We start from the raw sequence: 23,349 nt of genomic DNA, 5'->3' as shown, positions 1-23,349 counted from the left end.
CTCATTGTGTTCCTTTGTAAATTAAATGTTTTAAGTGTTACCACTTTATTCCATTCAAGATGGCTTCAGTTGTGCCATACTTTTGTCATAAGTAAGACTGTTAGCGCTCTAGTTGTTCGTTAGAACACTCTGGGACATTCTGTCATTGGGCTATACTTGGGCTACATCTGGGTGATATTTGGGCTACATTTGGGCTCTGTTGTCTCTGGTAGCCATTTTGGGAGACTTATTTGTTATGATGTTTCCTAATTTCCTCATTTACTACAGTCTCCTCAGTAGGAAATACTTTCAGTTTTTTACTTTGATTCCATCAAGAAGGCATTCAGATGTGTCACAAATTTGCCATAAATTCAGAATGTTAGCACTCTAGTTGCTTATTAGATCACTGTAGTAACGCTACTGCTCAACAGGGAAGTCTGCTGCTGGTATTGAAAGTGCATGTTTCAGTCTGCATGTCAGAATTTTTTAATGAAATAGAAGAAGATTTGAGAAGTCACTCAAAATGTGCCCTAATTTTTCTTTCTGCAGCACTAATCATACTTTCTATGGCAAAATGAACCTCCTCATTTTGTTCCTTTTTAAATTAAATGTTTTAAGAATTACCACTTTATTCCAACCAAGATGGCTTCAGGTGTGCCATACGTTTGTCATAAGTAGGACTGTTAGCGCTCTAGTTGTTCTTTAGAACACTCTGGGAAGCTGCAGTAGAACACAAAGGAATCAACTGACAGTATCTGCCCTTGTTGGATGTACATGTTTTACTGAGAATGTCAGACTTCATTCTCACATGACTGAGAAAGATAATGTGAATTTACAGAAAATATGCTCTCAGTTAGCTTATAGATCACCTTCCAAACCTCTGTGGGAAAAGCATGAGAAAATTGTTTTCTCTCAAACATGATTCATATCACATCCAAGCAGAAGGCTTTTTCACATGGTAAAATCACCTTAGAACACACCACAATTCCTAAAATGAGTATGGTACCATCAACAAATGATTCATAATGTAACTAAAGTCTTAAAACCTTCTATTAACTGCAATGCTTTTTAATGAGGTGCTATCATGTATATTGGTCCCAAGATGGCTGCCAACACTTCTTGGATGAAGTGCTGACAGCCAATCAGATCTCACGATGAGATGTGTGGTTAGGCTCCGCCAAGATACATATGTGCTTTTACTTTTGATTTTCTCAGGAACTACTGAACGGATTTACACCATTTAAGCAAAAGGCACATGCCTGACCTGAGGACTACCTCTTTGCCAAATTTCAAGTAATTCTGTTCAGCCGTTCGGGCTGTACCTTCGACTAAAGGTCCCATGGGAAAATGCATGGGGAAAACGCGTTTTGGGACCCCCCTTTTTTCTCAGCCCCCGCTTGACGAATCACCCCGAGACTTTCAGGGTAGGAGCTGAGCGGAGCGCCCCATTAATTTTGAAAAATTCACGAAGATAAGTCAACCGGCGCCAAGGTTATTCAAAATAGAATTTTCAGATTTCCTATAGGAACTCGGTCCTAACTATAACTATCTACTGGCGACCGCCAGTAGATAATATGTGTATTTATTTTATTTATTTATGCAATTTATTAAGCGCGCAAATACCCGTAGGTGTCTCGGCGCTGAGGACAGTGACCAGGAGGTGAAGGGTGATTTATTGCTTGAAAAGCCAAGTCTTTAGCTGTTTCCTAAAGGCGAGAAGGGAGGGGCAGGTTTTAATGTTGAGTGGGAGCTTATTCCAGAGTTTAGTGGTTGCAGAGAGAAAAGATCTATCGCCCCATGAGGCTTTTTTTGTTCGGGGGACAATGAGAAGATTGGCTGTGGAGGAGCGTAGTAGTCTGGGGGGAATATAAGGACGAAGTGATTGGATGAGGAAGAGGGGTCCGATGGAATGGGTGGCCTTATAGGCGAGGCAAAGTGCCTTAAACTTGGTTCTACTTCTGACAGGGAGCCAGTGGAGATGGCGTACCACGTTTGAAAAAGGATGAAACTTGGGAGTGCCTGTTAGGAGCCTTGCTGCCGCGTTTTGAACTAATTGGAGTTTGTTGAGAACTCTTTCTTGGGCATTAATAAGAAGACTATTACAATAGTCTACTTTAGACATGACAAGAGTGCTGATAAGGGTTATGGCGGTCGAAGTTGGAACAAATGGGAGAAGTTTCTTGATAATTTTGATGGTGTAAAAAGCAGAGGAGACCACTGCATTAGCATGATGCATAAACGAGAGCTTGGTGTCAAAGATGACTCCGAGGTTTCTCACTTTGGTAACAGGTGAAGGGGGGGGGCAAGGTCTGCTGGCCACCAGAGAGAGGACCAGGGAGGTGACAGATTACCAAAAATCATCACCTCCGTCTTGGTAGAATTTAATTTAAGGCAATTGCTTGCCATCCAAGAACTTATGGCAAGCATTCCCTGCTGGAAGTTGGCAGCCACTTTGGCGCCGTCGTTATGGACCGAAAGCACAAGTTGGGTATCGTCAGTGTAGGAGGTTAAACTCAAGTTATGAGATTTAATGACCCTCGCCAAGTCAGACACATAAATGTTGAATAAGGTCGGGCTTAGCGAGGAACCCTGTGGTACACCACATGGGAGGGTAAAAGGGGGGGGAGCTGAAATTACCCAGAGTGACTGATTGTGCTCGGTCAGTGAGAAATGAGGAGAGGAGGGTCCTGGCTAGATGGGAGAGGCCTAAGGTAGTGACACGGTCTAATAGGGTGGCATGGTCGACCGTGTCGAATGGCGCGGAGAGATCGAGCAGGATGAGAACGGCGGCTCCTCCTGAGTCCAGAATCTGTTTAATTTCATCAGATGCTTTGATAAGGGCAGTTTTGGTGCCATGCCCCTTTCTAAAGCCGAATTGTGTGTCATCTAGTAAGTGGTTTTCGTCGTTAAAGTGGGCTATTTGACTATTCATAACTTTCTCGACAATTTTTGCTGGTAGGGGGAGACATGCAATAGGTCTGTAGCTCGATGTGTCGGCTGGATCAAGGTTAGTTTTTTTTATGAGAGGTTTGATTACTGTTTTTTTCCAAATAGAGGGGTAAATACCCGTATTGAACATGGAGTTGAATATGTCAGTTAACTTGGAGGCTATAACCTCAGGAAAAAGTTTGAGGGTGGTCGGGGGCAAGGGTCGTTAGGTGAACCCGATTTAGTTTTTATTTTTTTTATTGAGCAGAGCAACGGCATAGCATCCATATACAGAGTACAATTTATGTTGACAAGATGTTATAAATACAGAAATACAATTATTGAAACCTCTAAAAAGTATCAGATAGCCTTCCCATCTAAGTTCCTTCCTTTATGTTACTAAAAGTAATAATCAGAGATCTCATCCATATTGAGGAAGGGACATAATATACTAAACAGCAGACAATAAAGTGCTATAGGGAAAGATATAATAACCGTAATTAATGAACAGCAATTGAATAAAGAAAAGTGCTAGTGCTTCTCAAGTATAGTCATTTGGAAACAAGAAAGTGCGAGTGCGTCCATTTATAAAATATAGAATAGCCTTCCCAACCATGTTCCTTCCTTCCTTCCTGCCTTCCTTTATGTTACTAAAAAATAATAATCAAAGATCTCGACCATGTTTGGGAAGGGACTCGATACATCAAACAACAGCAGTAACCAGATTTAGTTGAAGAGAGAAGGTGAGAAATAAGATCAGAGGAGACATCAGTGAATTTCTCAAAGCAGGGGGAGTGAGGGGTATTAATGAGGATAGATTCCTGGGGACGGGGGGGAACTGTGTGATGATTGATAACTGCTTTGTTTTTGTTAGATGAATTGTTTAAGGTAAAGTTGTCATATATGGTGATGACCTTCTCTTGGAAATATGAAGACAACGAGTTGCAGAGAGTCTGGGACGTAGGGATAGGAGGGGATACTCCTTGTCCTGATAATTTAGAGACAACCTGAAAAAGTTGCTTAACAGAGTCTTGTGCGGATTCAATTTGGCTGCGGTAGAAGAGGCTTTTAGCTGCGATTAGAAGATGTTTGTAGTTGGCAAGTAATTGTTTATAGAGGGTTTTTTGGACAGGATCGTAATTTAAGCGCCAAAGGCGTTCTTGATGTCTGCATTTTTGTTTTTCGCGCCTTAGGGAATCATTGAACCAAGGGGCGGAAGCCTTAGTTCTATTAGAAGATCTTTGTTTGATAGGAACAACTCGATTGACTGCATCGCTGATCCATTGAGTATAGAGAATGGCAGCTAAGTCAGGGTTATTGGGAGGAAGGTCGGGCTGGGAGACAAGTAAGGAAGAATGGAGCTTGAGAGGGTCTATGTTGCTCCATGCTTTGAACTGAAGGGGTGGTGTGGGTTTGGGAAGTGGGGGAGGGGTGATTTTAGTATAGATATCGAAGAAAACTGCGTGGTTGTCAGACCAGGTTAGAGGGAGAATTTTACCTAGGACAAGGTGTTGGTTATTAGAGAAAAGACCATCTAAGGTATGTCCCGCGGAGTGTGTGGGGGCGGAGACAATTTGTGATCATCCCACCGCTTCATATTAGGATAGAAGTGCGGATGTATCGTGGTCATCCCGTAATTCGAGGTGAAAATTAAAGTCACCTAAGATAGAAATATGTATATATGTATATATGTGTATATGTGTATATATGTATGTATATGTGTGTATGTGTATATATATATATATATATATATATATATATATATATATATATATATGTGTGTGTATATATTTATATATATCCATAAACACAATTTACATATAAATGTAACGGCCCCCCCAACACAGCCCCGGGTACCTTCACCTTCCCGGGGCACAAATGAAGTAATGACAGGGGTCCGTTGCGAACCCCTGGCCCTGGGGACCACCACTCCAGTTTAAAAAAAGAAACTTAAAAAAGGTCAGGCCCCGGGTGATATGGTTCCCGGGGCTCAAAATGGTCCAGGGAAACGGGGGCCCGCGGCCCCCCTTCCTAATTTCTTTTTAAAAATTACACAACTCACGGGAGGCCCTGCCCCCTTTCTCCACTACTCTGCAAATGCACCTCTCGGTGCACTGCTGGTGGGGGGATGATGTCCCCTTGCCTCTTGAGGGCCTCAGGACTAAAGTGGACTTCTTCCCCCAAGCAGCAGTGCGCCCAGAGGCGCGTTTGCAGAGTGATGGAGAAAGGGGGCATGGCCTCTGACCACCTCGCAGCTGTGTGGGCCTTACTGGAGGTAACAGGAGGGCTGGTTGTCCCCCAAGGACCCTCAAGAGCCAAGGGCACTTCATCCCTCAACCAGTCTTGTGGCAGGAGGCGTGTTTGCAGAGTTGTGGATGAAAGGGGTGTGGCAACTAAAAACCTCTCAGCAAACCCACTGTGTGGGCCTTCCTGGAGGTAACAGGAGGGGTAGTTGGGCCCCCAAGGACCCTCAATGGCCAAGGGGACTTCATCCACCTACTAGTAGAGCGCCACGAGGCACGTTTGCAGAGTGGTGGAGAATGGGGGTGTGGCGTTTTACGATGTCTCCGCTATTCCGCTGTGTGGGACTTACTGGAGGTAACAGGAGGGGTAGTTGGGCCCCAACGACGTCCTTGGGTGCCAACTACCCCTCCTGTTACCTTCCAGTTAGTCCCACACAGCGGGATTGGTACGAAGTTTTCAGGGACACGCTCCCTTTCTCCACTACTCTGCAAACAAGGCTCGTGGTGCACTACTGATTGGGGGATGAAGTCCACTTTGCTCCTGAGGGACCTTGGGGGCCAAGAAGCCCTTCTTGTACCTCCAGTAAGTCGTACACTGCGGGATTCCTAAGAGCTCTTTTGAGGCCCAGCCCCCTTTCTTTACCTCTCTGCAAACTCGATTACTAGTTAAAAAAAAAGAAATCTCTGTAAAAACCAAAGGTTACAGGGACGTTATAGTTAGGAAATAGAATTAAAAAAACCTTAGAAATTCACTGAAAAAAACAAGGTTACAGGGACATCATAGTTAGGGTCAGATTTCACTTGTACAAAACCAGTGAAATTTGGCAGTTCTAGTTACCTGAGCTACCTATAACTTATGCCCCGGCAATGCACAGCTTATGACCTCACATATTCCATCACTCATGACATCACTGATGACATCATCCACAGAACCACTCACACCTACTCACACCCCTATGCAACCTCTTGTAAGCCCACTTGCAAACCCATACAACAACTGACATACCTATTCACAGACCTATACCAGTACTCACACACCCACTCACTCCTTCATAGAGCCACTCACACACCCACTCACTCACACAATCATTCACTCACCCATACAGCCACTCATACAACCAGTTACTCACCCATACTGCCAGCCACATAACCACTCACTCACCTGTAGAGCTACTCACACCCACTCACTCACCTAATCAGTTTCTCGACACAGCCACTCGCTCACCAATAAAAGCAACTCATACACTCGCTCACACCACCACTTACATACCAATTGACACATCCATACACGCAATTACATATTCCTGTACTCACCCATACAGCCTTTCACACAGACACTCACTGTCCAATACAATCACTCACACACAAAGTCACTAAACTAAACACCTACACAAACAGCCACTCACTCACACAGCCACTAACGCACACAGTCACTTACTCGTACAGCCATACATTAACCCATATAGTCACTACACACCCACTTACACGATGATAGAGCCACTTACACCGTCACTCACCCACCCATACATCCACTGGCACACCTACTCACTCACCAGTACAGCCACTCACACAGCTACTTACACAACCACTTACATAACCACTCACACACTCCTATGCACAAGGATACATACAGTCACACAGCCACTCACATGATCTATGTTAAAAGTAGTATCACTCATTAGTAGTACATCTAGTATACTACTTTAAGTTTTATGGTACATTAGGATATATGTTTAACAGTCATAAACTCTTACAAAATATTTACAATCACTGAATGGTGTCATCAGTGATATCATCAGTGATGTCACTGACCATGTCATGAGTGATGTAATATGTGAGGTCATAAGCAGTGAATTGCAGGGGCATAAGTTATAGTTAGCTCAGGCAACTATAACTAAGGTTCTCAGTTTTAAGTTTTTACTGATTTTTAACAGATCAATACAGACAGAAAAACATTTATTTTCCTGTCTGTATTTATTTTTAAATGTGGATGATAACTGAAATTTGGTTGTTTTTGAGTCATTCTAAATGCTGTCAGTCATGACTGCCAGGCCAATAGCTGTGCGGATTGACAAGAAAGGGGATTAAAAAGCATATAGGGAATTTAGTAAAGAGCCTTAAACAGCAGTAGATATGCACGACCTTGATACTAAAATGTACATATTTTCTTACATGTGCATATTTTACTACCTGAGTGGGTATATATCATTAATACCTGTCAGGCGTTCAGGCACAAGTGCACATTCAATGGTTAAATAAATGCAGAATTATACACATTTCAGCTTCATTTTTTTTCACAAAACCTAAAATAAATATGGATAAATGCAGGTAAAATTTGCAATAAATAAATATGGATAAATACAGACGTAAATGACAAAAATTTAAATACCATTAAACCGGGAGCGCTAACTAGAACTGCTGAATTTCACTGGTTTTGTACAAGTGAAATCTGACCCGAACTATAACATCCCTGTAACCTTTGTTTTTTTTCATTTTTTTACGCAACTCTCGCTCTTCTTTTCTGCGCAAGGCCATCTCCTCTGCTTGAGCCCACCTTGTAACCTCACTTCTCCATTATTTGATATTGTGGAAGGTGAAGGACTTTCATCACATTGTGATCACCCATTTGGCTAGAATCTATTAGTGGCTTTCTTAGTTTAGAGTGTTGGGAAGAGCACCAAGAGGCAGTTTGTGTCAGTGGAAACATCTGTTCTGTCAGTGGCCTTCTGCATATCGGCTAGCACGTGGAGAAGTGTAGCTCACTGGTTAGAGGAGGCATAGCCTGAAGCAGAGGTCAGACCCGGGACCAGGGTTCGATTCCCGACGCGGCAGGGTCTGGAGCCCAATTGTCCACGGACTCGATAATTCTCGCTTCGGGGCCTACTCTAAGCACGAGTTCACACTATGCAGCTCTGGGCAACAAGCTTGCTTAATCTCCACAACGGCCCCCCGCGGCGGGATGCCTGGCTTTCACCTTGGGGATGCCCAGTACGGGTTATCTCACAGGGAAAAACCAGGACGGGTTCCCAATGCAAGCGCCGAGATGCCCAAGGGTAATTTGAGCGCTATATAAGACCGCACATACATGCATACATACACGTCCCTCCAAAATGAGCTCAGAATGGGACACCTCTAAAGCATGAGGAATAGATCCACTGGGGAGGCACATCATCTTGGGAATTTGTTCATTAATTCTGGAAATATTAGATGTGATCTATGAGGACTTAAATATGCTCTATGAAGTACCTACAATGGATATTTTTGAAGCAGGCATTTTTGGATACCAAATCATGATATTCAGGGATTTGCTGCCATTCAGAGTCACTGAAGACCTACCCCAATGTTGTTTTCCATGTGCTTTTTAGGTGTTGTAAGACCCTCGTGGAGTCCAGCTGGCAAGATTTATAAAGCCACATGTTCAAGTAACTTCTGTGGCCAATCGTGTGTATATCAGGCATTACACTATGTGAAAACTAAATTGTCAAGTATACTAATGTAACCTGTAGCAGCCAACTTTGTCTAGGTCTCACTAATGTATTAAGAGTAATCCGTCACCCCGCAGCAAGGCAAGAGTTGTACTTGGCACCTGAGACGTGAAATTTAAAAATGATTGCCTTGTGTATTTTGGTACCGAGTTCATATGAAGCTATAATTAGAGAACATATGCTGTTTCTCATGATGCCATTTTAACACCTCCCTCATTGAGCCTCAAAACCTATAACTATCTGATCTAATCTTTAAGTTTTCGATGTTTGCTGTAAATATGTTCAGTGTTCTGATTACTCTTCCCCCTCGCTGCTGCCTGAAAACGTTTGCCTGATTTTTCTCTAATCACAGTCATTTAATTAATGTTTTTTGCAGACTCCTTATAAATGCGGAGTATTGATGGCGGCTGATTATGGTAGTGGGGTACAAGCTTTTTACCTACACCGCAGTGGAGAGATTGTCTAGCTGTCCCTGGTGAATGTGTGAATTTTGTTCCGACTGAGGACCCTGATTCCCCCATGATTGTATGTGGTATGCATAACACTGCTTGAGGAAATTATGTGCACCACTTAGCTGGGGCCCTTGCTGCATTTATATAGCCCCTAAGATTGTAGGGTATTCCATAGGGTGTAATGGTGATCTGTGCTGTTGTGTCCACTTCTTTACGCATGTCCCCCTGCACTGCTTCTCTTATTTCCCTTTCCTTGCAGATTTAATTGCAATGCATGGTGCAAATGTTTTTGCATTTGCCTTTGCCTAACAGCTCTTGAGTCATGCAGGCCCCAGAGAACTGATTTAACCATGATTAAATTAAACCTTGACTGGTTTTTCTTTAACTGCACTTGTTTGATTGCTTCAGATTAGCAGAACTGATCATGATATGCCTGATACTGTCCCAATGCCAAATGCTATTAAGGATAGGTTGCTGTTAGTTTCCTGTGTCTGTTCAGCTCAGTCTGCCCCTATGTTGCCCTCCTTCCTGGAGGATAACGAGCTGGATTAAGTGAAGCCTCTAACTAGTGCACATGGCCAGTTGACAGCTCTGATTGTTTTTATCTTCAAAGATGATTTAGCCCCCCACCACAGACAAAAAGGTCCCAAGATGGATGTTGGCTCCTCTACAAGCATAGTGTGAGGATGAAGACTACTCTATGGATGCTGTCTCCAGGACAGATGCAGTGTTTAGCCAAGATGTCTGTTGCAAGAAAATTACTTCTAAAAAGAAATCCATACACACTATTCTTCATCAACCTATATGCTTTTGGAAGGCAATTTTTAAAAAGCCTTGCACAGCTATTACCAAGCATTACCAAGCCAATACGAAGCTAATGCAGTACGTGGACATAACCCATTCTCCCTTGTTGGTACACTCTTTTGCATGCAGTTTTTCCCTACTGTAAATGTGCTTTTCTCATGTTCAAACTTTTAACGATCGGGCCTATGCCTCTTCATCTTTGGATTTTTTTAGCAGTTTGTTTCCCCCAGTCTTCTCTAGTTTCTTCTCCTTAGGAGCTTATGTTTTATTGATTTAATGCATTTTCATAGTGCCTTTGCAGAGCAGTCTCTGGACGCTAGCAAAAGAATGTGCGAAACAATGGTAGCTGACTGTGTAAACACTTGCGTTTTAAGCCGGATACCAAATTTTATTCTAATGATAGGCTGTGTTTTACACACGTTCCATTAAACTACCATGCGGTTGGGATCTAAGACTGAAAATATTTTCTATCTGAAGCAGGGTTTGAAACTAGGGCCTGGATGGAGAGTCCATGACTGTAGTAGTACTGACTGGAACAGCTCTGTTGAATCTAGTCTGGGACCGGTTAAAAGGCATGTGTACATAAGGCACATGCATATGAATTTTATAGTCTGGTCTATAAGATACCAACAGAGCTTTTGGCAAGCTTCTGAGCTATGGTCCTGCCTCAGCCTGTCACAGAGGCAGACTCCAGGATATGTTCCTCTGGGACGCCCACATTGCAGGGATACACAGTCTGACAGCAGACGTCATGGACACACTTCTGTACTCCTCCAATGAGAAGGCGCGCGACCATGCAGTTCATGACTCCATCTTCAAGGTTTGTGAGTAACCAGAGGCCAATTGGTCACACAACTAAAGGAAACATTTTAGCAAGAAGCACTTTGACTTTTTTTTTTAACAGAGAGCTGGTACCAGATCACCTTTGTCTTTTTGACAATGTGCTCCTTTAGATTGAGGTTGTTGTCCAGGGTGAATCCAAGTGATTTAGCGTTCTGTGAAATTTGGGGCTCAAAGCCATCAAGGTTCATGTTGAGACAGGTTTGTACTGTAGCTTGATTATAATAAGCCACTTAGATGATGGGACTGGTAACCAAGAAAGAGAGCAAAGGTAGTCCTTTTCCCATCCATTCCTGGACTCCCCTTTATACAGTGGTACATTTGTTTTCCACTATGCAGGAATATATGTAAAAAATAATTCGACGAAAAATTGAGATCTGGATAAGTTACTCCTTGTGTTTGGAGAAGTGTGGCTCAATGATTAGAGCGGCAGACCCTGATGTAGAGGTCTAGCCCGGGACCAGGGTTCAATTCCCTGCCTCGACGGGTCTTGGGCTCAAAAAATTCCACGGACATGATAATTCTCGCCTCGGTGCCTATTCCAATCATGGAGTCCCACTCTGCAACTCTGGGCAATAGCTTGCTTAATCTCCACAACGGCCCCCACAACGCTAAGGATGCCTGGCCTCCACCTTGGAGGTGCCCAGGAGTGGACGCCTAACAGGGAAAGCCAGGATGGGTTCCACAGCGATATTCGTACAAGCGCCTTGAGACCCTTGTGGGTGAGTTGTGCGCTATACAAGTATCAATTTACATTTACATTGGTAGGGGACAAGTATTAGGGTAGACAGGCGAGTGGCAAAGCGGGGGATGGGAATTCTCGAACTTTCTTACTATGCTAGTCGTCGCATGTTAGGCATGATTGCCTCACCGAGTCCTAGATTTTGCTTGGCTTTTTGGTATTTAACTTGTTGTGAAGATTTATAAGTAAAACAGTTCAAAGAAAAATGAGGCGCGAAGGAGCTTCTAATGCATGACATGGCTCCGGTTAGCAATCAGAGAAACATCTTTACTGGGATGTGCGGCTGGCTGAAGGATGGGGAATGCTGGGAAGAGGAGTGTTCTCTGCTGAGTAGCAGGCTGAGGTATGAGTGATTCTGGGTATGGGTGCAACTGGGCTGAGGTGGGAGCATTGAAAGATGATACTGAATTGGTCAGTTTGCACTCGCAAGGGCAACGAGATTGGCCCATGTGTACCAGTGTCGGAAATGATTTTGCATGTGTATGCCTACCTTGAAACATTGTTGAATTTGCTCCGGTTCCTTCAGGTAACTTGCTGTCTCATAAACATAGTCCGTTTTAACACCCCAGTTCTGAAAGCACCTGCATTTCCTTTTCCTTATATAAAGCACAGTCCGTTATAGTTGCTTAAATAATCACCAAATGAAGCTTCTGCTTGTAATTACGATCATCCATTAGGAGAAAATGCCACTTTTTCCTAGTGCTAATATATGTTTAGATACATATGAGAGTATTCAGTGGGTCTAATTGCAATGCCTGCATGTCTCTTTTGATAGCGTTAAGTACCGTTGGGTTATGTGTTTTGAATAAATACTTTGAAATGTCAATTGAGATTTCTGCGAGTATGTAATATGTTTTACATTTCGCTACTGAAGTATGTGCTACAGTTCCTGTCTGTTGTCTTTGTCGTTCAAAAGTAACCCTTCTAAATTTACTTGCAGATTGCCTGTGGCTATGCACATACACTAGCACTAACAGATGAGGGCTTGCTGTATGCCTGGGGAGCTAATACTTATGGGCAATTAGGAACTGGCAGTAAAAGTAACCAACTAAGTCCAGTGCAGATCATGATGGAAAAAGAAAGGTAATGTATAAATGATATGGGTAACTGCATGTCCTTATGCATGGTAGATTATTTTAGTTCTCTCAAGAAAATCAGTAGCATTGGAATTTTGCAGGCATGCTGCTTAACAATGCTCATCACTCATCCTACACTTTTCAAGCCTTGGTTTAATTATTGCTCATTATGTTTTTAATTATTAACCTTGTTGTTTTTGACGACTGAATTAGATCTCACTGACCTTTCAGCGTAATACCTTTTTTGTTTTCATTACTATTTTTCTGCAACCTTCTTTGGGAGGGACCTGTTCTGTTGGGAGATGTCACAAAGGATGGCTTCCAGCAGACCTACCATGTGACCTAAGAGTGAATGGGTACCGCAGTGTTCATCACTCCCAACAGTACTACGTAAATGATACACACGTTATGTCTGTCTGGTCCGCCGATTCGAGATCTAAAAGCTTCTTTTTATTTAGCCAGCCAGAGTATGCTTAGCACTTGAGGTGTGCGCATCTAAAGCACCATAGGTGAAGCCTTGCCTTAAGAGGCCTGCATTTCAGATGCATGCTGAATGTAACATCGCTCACTGAAACCAACCATCTCTATCAACATGGCTACCGATGCTCCCCTGCTAATGTTGTCACTTAGATTAAAAAGTCCTTCAGTTTCAATGTGAGGAGTTCTGTCACACTTATTTACCACTTTTCAGTCCTGAGTACCTTTGTCATGATCCATATGAAGCATTTTGCTTCCTCATTGTACTCTGGGTTCTGGGGCATGATTTTTTTTTTGTACATGGTACTCAGCCGTGCATTAGAAATCACAGGTGTGTTGGAGTGAATGTACAGTTGTTCAGATTTTACAATACCGCATTTGATCAATTTATTTACAGTGGTCATTTGTTGGAGAACATAGCATGTTAGACTGTCGATTGACATTAATTATGGGGACAGCATGTCTCCCTTGTCTATACCATAATATGCCAACCAGTAAACCCATATCTTACGTAATTTCTTGGGACACCACCTGGCCCTATAGGTGATCCTGTTGATGGCCATATAAAAGTCCATTCCCATTTCCCACTCCCAGAGGGTTGGTAATTCGGCAGCTCCCCAGTATTTAGCCACATCACTTTGGCCACCACGCGACCCCCGATTACTGAAGAGGAACTTCGCTCCCGGGATGTCTACCTCTCTTGGTATACCTAGCAGGACATACTTCGGTTCCATCGGTGTGGTTTCACCCAGTAGCTCAGTTTTTTTTTTTTTTTTTTTGTAGAGTTTTATATAGCGCGAACTTAACCCGAATCCAATCAGGTATCAGAGCGCTTTACATAGCACCAGTTACGTTACATGAGGACACACATTTATTCTTTGTTAGGCACGGGGAGATTAAGTGATTTTCCCAGAATCACAGGATGTTCAGCATCATTACCGAGACTCTAACCCAGTTCCCCAGGTCCGAGGTCGCGCGCCCTAGCTGTTAGGCCAACTCCTCTCCCAGTTAACTCTTTTACTATGGCGATCCGCTATGATTGTATCCTGGGGCAGGAACGACCCCTAGTCTGCCCTGTACTGTAAACCCTGTGGTGACTCTGTCCTTCCAAACTTATTTAGACAGGCACTGCCATAATATGTCCTATGTAAAATTTTAAATTAAATCAGCCTTAACTGGGATTTAGTGGCACCTTATCTGGGGTGCATTCGTGCTGCCTCCCAGTCTGTGTCGTCCAAGTCTCCCAACTCACTTCCCCATCTACCCCTCAATTTGGTTAAGCAGTCGGGTATAGTGTTTTTAATTGTTTTATAAGTCCATCAGACTGTTTTTGCCTCTATTTCTCCCTGAAGCAGTCTTCCCTCCAGGTGTGCATATTCGGGGATATTTGTTGTGTCTAGGTTCTCTGCCCCCCAGGCGTGCCGTTGGTGTATATACTTGAATTATTGTATCTTGCTCGTTTGGTACACTCGGTGAAGGGAACTGAAGAGGTCTTGCTCCCTCCTGCAGGCCCCTGCATGGATTTCCTCCTCCTCTGCTCCCCACCCGCAGGGGTGGCCGTTCCTCCAGCTAGGTTCAAGCATCCTCTGGAGATTGAAAGAAGTATGCTTTGCTTTCATAGAGGACTTTACGTTTTGCAGGGAATAATTACATATATTGTAGACGTAGGGCCTTTAGTTTTGTTTTGACTGAATCAAAAGTCCTCCTAAACCAGAGGCCAGACCAGTGATTGCCTTTTTCTTGAACTACCAAGACCGAGACAAGATAATAGAGAAGGCACGACGAATGGGAGAGATCCGACATGACCATTCCAAAATCATGATATTCCCTAACTACTTTTGCGAGCTACAGAAGCAGAGGAGACAGTTACTTATCAAAGTACCAAGTGTACCTATTAATGAAAATCACTTAAACCTATCTTCTCAGGTACATATGTAAAAGTACTTAGTCTCTAAAAATGATTTTCAACTGAAATGTTAAGTCTGAACTGTTTTCAGTGTGTTCTTAGAGCACTGCCACACACTCTATATATACACACAGTATTTGCGTGTGTGTGTGTGTGTGACGCACTCAACGCGTCCATGGAAGCAGCAGGACTCGCTCTGCTCTCCGTCTATAGGCTTCATTCACTGCCCTGTGACCAAAAGATGCTACTCGGTGTGGCGCTTAAGGAACAGACTCTGCTGTTCAGCCCTTCAAGTAGGAGGCTACCCTTCCTGTTACACCATTATCGGTACAATTGGACATACGCAACCATCATAAATAACCCCAGCTGTTCGCCGACTTGGCTCTCCACTATTCGTGTTTATCACGTTTCCTGCTAATAATCCTGGGCGTAATTAAGAAGTATTAATCGCGCCACCGCTTTCTCTCCATTCCTCACATACTGCGTCGGGCCCTGACCGGACCGAATTCAGCTTGCTCACCTATTGTATGTCCTGAAGATGATCTCGGATAATTGAGATCGAAACACCGTGAGCCCCTACAACAGGAACTCCTTACATTCTGTAAACTCTTCAGGAGTCTCCAGTATTGTTGTTAATGCGATGTTTTTGTTTTAAAATCACCTTCACTTCTCACGTCACGCTTTTTTGTCACTTACCCTTGTGAGCATCTGAATACTATTGTTTTGAAAATAACTGTCATAAATTGACCTTCATGTCCCTCTGTATATTTACCACTCCCTTGAGTTTTTTAAACTAATTCTCTCCAATCCTAACATAGTGTCCCCCACAAGGACACTTTCTACTGGACTATTTGGCCACAACAGAACCATTGTTTCCCCTAAACATTATAGCACCCCAGGTTCACATATCTTGGTACCCTTGTTTCTCTTTAGTACTAACTTATGCATGAGGCAAACCTGTTTTGACTTCCAGTGCGTCCTCGGGCAGTTGGAGATTCAAAAGGAAGGTGGGGTAGTGGTGGGAGATGCAGGAATCTCCATTCAAATCATTTCAGCGCAATCTACCCACCAAGCAAGCCCAATGCCAATCCTCATCCCCACCTCTACTTTTGCAAATTCAACAGCAGGTCTTGGTGACCTAATGCTGCCCTCTGGCTCACATTAACGTCCAGGACCTTGTGTTCCCACCGTCTGAAGCCCCAGACTCCATATCATTAAAGGATGACGATCGCCATCTTATCTCTGATCAGCAATAGGAAGATCGCAGCTTCTTTTTACAGTCCTCTTATCTAGGCAATCAAAACTTTATCCCAGTGCAATATGAGATTAAAGTGTCACCAACTGACAAAGGCAGGTCAGGTCTAGAAAATGGGCAGAAGGTAGAGGTGGACATCCTCCAAGAGTGTTCTGAAAGTAAATGCAGAACTGGCAGCCCTGATGTTCTTGCAACCGCTGACTCTCCTTGGTGGACAGATTTCCTTTCAACTTTCTGCACAAAAGGATATTTCCCCAAACACATTCATCCCCTTAGTGGAGGGATTTTGGGAGATTCACGGGTTCAGAAACCTTGTCCCTTTCCTGCTGTATTCACTTCTCAAGTAGCCTGACTACAAGGTTCAAAAACAGTTGTGGCAAAGAGAGACATTTAGCACTGGATTCTTATCAGTGGAAAATTAGAATATAGGTTTATGTAACGTCTTGGATCTCCAGCTATTCAAACAATTTCTTCTAAATAAGTCCTTTAAGCCTGTAATTCCTCATCACAGATGATTAAGCCTTCTGTTTGTTAGATTGGCTGTGTTCCTTTGACCTCATGGGTAAATGGGCGTGGTCCGTGCACAGGAAGGTTCTGAGGTTTTTGGGCAAATGATGGGATGGAGTACAAGATGATCCATTACCAATTAAAAGTAATTTGCTAATGAGTGAACATGTTACGTTTTGTGATGTTGGCAGTGGAAGCTTATCTTTGTCAGCAGGGGTGCACATCTTCTGCTATCTTTGCAATAAACTCATCAGAAGGCTTCAGATAGCCTTCACTTGTTCTTCCTTCTGCTTTTATGTCCTCGACCTCAGTGTGGAAAAATGCATTTTGGTAGCTTTCAAGCGACACCCCGTTTGCAAAACTGCCATGGATACTTATCTGGGGTGGGCCTTCCCTTGATGATGGAGGCCACCAGATATGATACAATTTTCTTGACTCAGCCCTCATCATGGACTAGTATTTTTTGAGTATTCTGGGGGTTGTGGGCTCTTGCCTACTACGGTTTCCAGTTGTCCATAAAATGTAAAGAGTCCACCTTCATCTCTTGTCACACTAGTGTGAGGAGTTTAGCTTCTAGCTTACTACGATTCCACTTTTAAAAGATAACTGGGGCAGTATTCTTTGATGGTGCTGGAGGGCCAGTCTTCTGGCCACTCTCCTTTTATGGCTTCAAATCCTCAGCCTGTCATTCTGATCAAGTATGAAGAGGGAGGAGGAGGAGCCTAGTGCGCAACCAAGATGGCCGCGTAGGTGCGAGGCTCCTGAGGACCTCCGCAACCTCCTACGTTTATTCTGTCTTCATCCTGCCTCGGTTGAGGGGACTGTGTCGGTGAGCCTGAGTTGAGGTGGTACCCGTTTCCCGTTCTCGAATCGGACTTCGGGTGCCGGAGTGGGCACCGATTGACGTTTGCGGCCTACTTCTCGCCGGACCCCGGATTTGCGCTGGGGGGTGATCCAGTGGCAAAGTGAACAACAACGGCGGGACGGGCCTGGCGAATCGCGTACCCCACACTTTCGCTTTCACTTTCGCACCCCCTTGCCGTCTCTGCAAGTGAGATCGCGGAGCTCTTTGTGTTGGTGTGGCCTCGCCGGGAGACCCTGCCTGCCTGCCGGCTGTGCCCCAACCCGTCGACCTGGGGTGGCCCCCCCGGAGCTCGTGGCCTTGATTGCCTGCCCTCTACGGCGTAGCTGGTGCGGGTGTGTGACCCGTGGCGATGGCCACGAAACAAGACGGAGATCGGTCGAAGACCAAGTCGACCCGGCGTGGCGCCGTACATCAGGCCAACATCATGGACCGCTATACCCTCCAGAGGGGATCCCCCGGCGGACCGCACAAGTCCTCTGAGGGCCCCCCTGATGCCCCGGATTTGCCCACAGATCTGACCCTGCAAGACGTCATGGGCGCCATTGCTGAGATGAAGGCCTCGGTGGGCCAGCGGTTCGACACCTTGGCGCATAAGATCGATGCGGTCCTCGTGGATGTCGGCCTGGTGAGGGCTGATCTCTCCAAGACCAACGACCGGGTTGATTCTTTGGCCCGAACCGCGTCGGGCCTCACGACTGAGGTGGCGGCCCTCCAAACGGAGGTGCACCGACTTCGTCAGGCGAGTGCGCTTATGGATCGGCGCCTGGAGGATTCCGAGAGTCGGGCCCGGAGGAATAACATCCGCATCATCGGAGTACCCGAGGGACGGGAGGAAGCGGCGGCGGATCTTTTTGTAGAGGACCTGATCGCTACCCATCTCCAGCCTCGGGGACTGAGTAAATTCTTTGCCGTGGAGAGGGCCCACAGAGTTCCCGGGGGAAGGCCGAAGGTCGGAGCCCCTCCGCGGCCTCTCATTGCCCGGATTTTTAACTTTCGGGACAGGGACGCGATCTTGCAAGCCTCCAGACTGCAAGGGCCGATTAAGCTGGAAAATATGGAGGTGAACTTTTATCCCAATTTCACTCAAGCGGTCCAGAAACAGAGACTGAGTTTCCTGGGTGTTAAGCGCCGGCTCCGAAACATGAACTTAAAATACGCCATGCTCTTCCCGGCCAAGCTGCGGGTAGAGGTGGATGGTCGCACGCACTTTTTTGATCGTCCCGAAGCGGCCGGGGACTGGCTGGACACTCTGTCTGGGGGTAGTGCTCGAGATGGTGGGGGGGGGGGGCGGCGGGAGGAGACGGCCCACTGGATCGGGACTGAGGGGTTGATATTGGGCCTCACTCTGGACGACTATGATGCCACTTTCGACCAAGCTTCTGTCTTTGTTCTTTCCCCTCCCTTGGAGGTTGTGTGGGGTCTAGAAGGGGTACTCTTTCCTCCTCTAGGGGGTCTAGCTAGTTTCACTATATAGGGGCGACAGGCACACTGCAAGTTGGGGGGGCTGTCTGGGCTCATGCAGGGGTGCAGGGAGGGGGGAGTTTTGTTGGGGTGGGTGGGTTGGGGTGGGGTGTTGTTCGTTTCTACCACAAGGCAAAAGCATCGTTGTGTTATTTCTAAAGTGCTCTCTGGGGGACGAGTGATGGCTTCTGTTTATGATGGGGGGTAGGGGACTGAGTCTGTTGTCCTGGAATGTTAATGGATTGGGGGACAGGATAAAACGAGGTGTGGTCCTGCAGTTCTTGAAGCGAATTTCGCCCGATATAGTTTTTCTGCAGGAGACACACCTCATTGGCAACTCCTTTTGTGCCATGAATCGACGGGGCTACCGCCTTGTGGCCCATTCGGGCTTCACGTCTGGTTCAAGGGGTGTGGGCATTATGGTTAAGAACTCGCTCCCGTTGGAGATTGATGAGGTGCACCATGACGACAGGGGACGTTACACGGTTTTGGTGGGTAGAATGGAGGGCAGAGTGGTCGTTTTCGTGTCTGTTTATGTCCCGCCGGGGCTGCAGACGACCACCTTTGCGGATCTGGGGCGCCTCCTCCTTGGCCTTCCGGAGGGGAATCTAGTGGTGGGGGGGGATTTTAATGCTGTGGTTTCCGGAACTGTGGATCGTCACCCCCCTAGGGATCTCCCCCATGCCCAGGCATGGTTGTCTGGCCTCTTGGATACCTTGGGGCTGGTGGATTGTTGGCGTTTGAAACATCCCACGCAGCTACAGTACACCTTCCATTCAGGGGCTCATGGTAGTCTCTCACGGCTAGATTATGTCCTGGTTCCGGCGGCGCACGTTGGGAGGATAGGGGAGGTGCGCCATTTGGCACGGGGTATTTGGGACCACTCCCCACTCTTGTTGCACTTTGATATTCTTCCGAGGGGAGAGGGTAGGGTGGTCCCGATTAATCCCTGGTACCTGCGTGACCCCACCATTCGCGCAGAGCTGGTTAAATCCCTTAAGCGCTACTTTGACGAGAATGTGGGGTCTGTGTCATCAGCGATCTCATTGTGGGAGGCGTTCAAGACGGTACTCAGGGGAGAGGCCTTGTCCCTTATTTCCCATTCCCGGAGGCGCGAGCGGGAGGAGGTGACTCGTGTTGAAGCTGAGATAACCGAGTTGGAGGGTGATCTAGAATGTGGGGTGACGGATGACAAATTACATGTTCTCCGACTCAAGCAAGCGGCTTATAAGGCCCTCGTCACGGAGGCGGCCAGGGGCCTCAGTAGAGAGCAACAGGGGAGACTGTATGATGTGGGTGATAAGGCTGGTAAATTGATTGCATGGCTGGACAAAAAGGAGAGAGCGAGTCGAGTTGTCCCGTTGATTGAGAAACAGAATGGTGTGTGTGTCACTGAACCAGAAGAAATTGTCTCCTGCTTTGCAGACTATTTCCGTGGGGTGTATTCCCCGGTGTCCTCCCGCTCTGAAGAGGATTCCCACGCCCTGCTCAGGGATATCGCGCTGCCTTCCCTTTCGGAGGAGGACAGAGTGTCGTTGGACGCTGCTCCAACTTCCGAAGAAATTGCCCTCGCCATACATTCGGTCGCTTCCGGCAAGGCCATGGGTCCTAATGGTCTTCCCATCGAGTTGTATAAACTGCGACCGGATACGCTGGCACCGCATCTCCGTGCTATGTTCCTCGCGGCCCACTTGGCGGGTTCCCTCCCGCTAGACCAGCGTCTAGCTACTATCGTGGTTATCCATAAGGAGGGGAGGCCACGGGACCGGGTCACATCCTATCGGCCTATTTCGCTATTGAATGCAGAGCCCAAAATCCTCGCCAAGGTGTTGGCCAATCGGCTGGTCGGCGTAGTGTGTGACTTGATTCACCAGGATCAGTCCGGCTTCATCCCTCATCGCAATACAGCGCTTAACCTGCGGCGTTTGCATGGGGTGCTCGCACGTGTCCCGTTCATACGAGAGCCGGCCATTTTGGCGTCCTTGGACGCCACTATGGCGTTTGACACGCTTGAATGGCCTTATATTTGGGCGACGCTCGCGAAGTTTTGGTTTGGCCCAGGATTCATCAGTTGGGTAAAATTGTTGTACTCTGGCCCACTGGCGCAGGTCGTGGTGAACGGTAGAGTGTCGGCTCCGTTCGAGCTGGGCAGGGGCACGCGGCAGGGCTGCCCGTTATCGCCGCTCCTTTTCGCGCTCGCCTTGGAGCCCCTGGCGGAGTGGCTGCGGTGGGAACCTTCTATTCGTGGTCTCCGCTGGACCCCCGAGTATGAGGACCGCGTATCTCTATACGCTGACGATATTCTCCTGTACCTGGCTTCCCCACGTAAATCACTGATAGTACTGGTTGATGTATTGCATTCATTTGGTCTTAACTCCGGCCTTGTCATCAACTGGGCTAAATCGTGCGTCTATGTTCTCTCTGTGGAGGACCCTATCCTTCCGCGGGGCTGTCCTATCCAGATCGCCCCGCGGGGATTCCGGTACCTGGGTGTCTTCATTACCCTGGACGCAGAGGCCCGATATAGTCAGAACTTGCTTCCCCCCCTCCAGCGCCTGAAGGAGGATGTTGCGCGTTGGAGGCGCTTGCCGCTCTCGCCGCTCGGCCGGGCGGCATTGTTTAAGATGATGTCGCTGCCGCGTTTCCTGTACGCTCTGCAGAACACAATGGACGTCGTCCCTGCGCGCTACTTTCGCGAGGTGGAGAGTTTGCAGCGCCGACTGTTCTGGGAAGGTAGACCGCGTATCGCCCTGGCGAAGCTGACGCTCCCGTGGTATGACGGGGGGATCGCTCTAACGGATATGAAACGGTATTATTGGGCCTCCCAGCTGGCTGCGATTAATCACGGCCTGTACGGGCCCGCTCTAAACCCGGCCTTTGAAATGGATAAGATGTTACTGCCGGGTGGTGATTTATAACCGAGCGCTTTACTCCAGCTCGCTTGATGCACGTCTGACGGGCCCCACGCGTGTCATGGTACGAGTGTGGCACGCGGCTAATGTGGCGATGGGGTGGAAAGATCGTTTGACCCGGGCGTCGCCACTATACGCATCTGAGCAGTTGGGCTCCCTGTGGACCTCGAAGGGCTTTGAAAAGTGGGACATGATAGGCATCAGCAGGGTGGGTGATCTCTGGACGAGGGGAGGATTCAAAACGTTCGAGATGCTACAGACAGAATTCCAGTTGCAGGACAGGGAGTACTTTCGGTATATGCAGATCCGTCATGCGCTATGCTCCGTATTCCCGGACGTTGCCTCCATCCCGGAGTATTCCCCTCTGGAGGATAGAGTGCTAGATGGACATGTACCGGACAGCACGATTTCATTAATCTATAAAAAACTTATCAATGACCGCTCGGGACTGCTGACTAACCTTCGTGAGGCATGGGTGGCTGATGGATTGGAGCTGGATGACGAGGACTGGGTATCGGCGGTGGCCTCCCCGAAAGAGGTGGCCATACCGGCCCGCCTTCGCTTCGTCCAGCTCAAGATACTCCATAGGGTCTATGTTACGGGGCCAAGGCTACTGCGTATGGGCTATGCTGTGGACGGGTTGTGTAAGCGTGGGTGTGGTTCTTTGGGGACCTTTCTCCATATTTTGTGGGAATGCCCGGAGGTGGAGCGATTCTGGCGTGGTGTGCATGAGGTCCTGCGGGTGGTTACGCGTGTGTCGCTGCTGCCCGAAGCGAGGAGATGCCTGTTGAATGTGTGGGAGCCAACCGACTACTCGGTGCCGCAGACGCGGTGGGTGACTCTGGGATATATGGTGGCCAAACGCGACATTGCTCAACTGTGGGGTTCCCAGAGGTCGCCGACTGTCTCGGCATGGAAGGATAGCATGGATTGGTGCATGTTTCGGGAAAAGGTTGTGTATGTTGCGAGAGGTAAGCCTGGGACATGGGTGAACGTATGGGGCCCCTGGAACGCCTACCGCGGGGGAATCTGTACCCCGCCGTTATTGCCCGATCCGTCACCGGCCCCGTCCCCTTAGCCAGTTTATCTCCCCGGTTCCGGGCACTGAGTCCACCTAATCCCAGTCTTGACCTTTTTCCCCCCCTTGATACTCCTATGGATTGGTAGGGTCCCCCCGCTAGGGGAGCACATGCTGCTGTTTCCGATTGTGGGTTGCCTTGTGGATTTGTTTTTTTGTTGTTATTTATATTAAAATGAAACCGTTATGTGGGCCCGGATGGTGTGGCTACCACCGCTTCTACCTCCTGTGCATTTCCCTTTGCCGCGGCATGCGCGCTATTGTTTGTATCACATGCTCCTCTTGCTTGCTAGCGGCCGGCCTGAAGGTTGTAGGCCCATCTTTGTATATTTTTTTAAT

The 23,349-nt window shown here is 46.9% G+C and overlaps 1 protein-coding gene across 5 annotated transcripts in view; it reads left to right on the top strand.

Moving 5' to 3' along the window:
* Nucleotides 1–23,349, top strand: part of RCBTB1 (RCC1 and BTB domain containing protein 1) — a 440,760-nt gene that overhangs the window by 216,845 nt on the left and 200,566 nt on the right. For all 5 annotated transcript variants that reach the window (XM_085621918.1, XM_085621921.1, XM_085621919.1 and 2 more), the window contains one exon: nucleotides 12,414–12,556. In XM_085621918.1, the coding sequence (XP_085478044.1) occupies nucleotides 12,414–12,556 (143 nt within the window). The remainder of the gene's footprint in view (nucleotides 1–12,413; nucleotides 12,557–23,349) is intronic.

This window comes from Triturus cristatus, chromosome 8, assembly GCF_964204655.1.
Source record: "Triturus cristatus chromosome 8, aTriCri1.1, whole genome shotgun sequence".
Lineage (NCBI taxonomy): Eukaryota > Metazoa > Chordata > Amphibia > Caudata > Salamandridae > Triturus > Triturus cristatus.
This window is presented reverse-complemented; position numbering and strand designations above follow the sequence as displayed.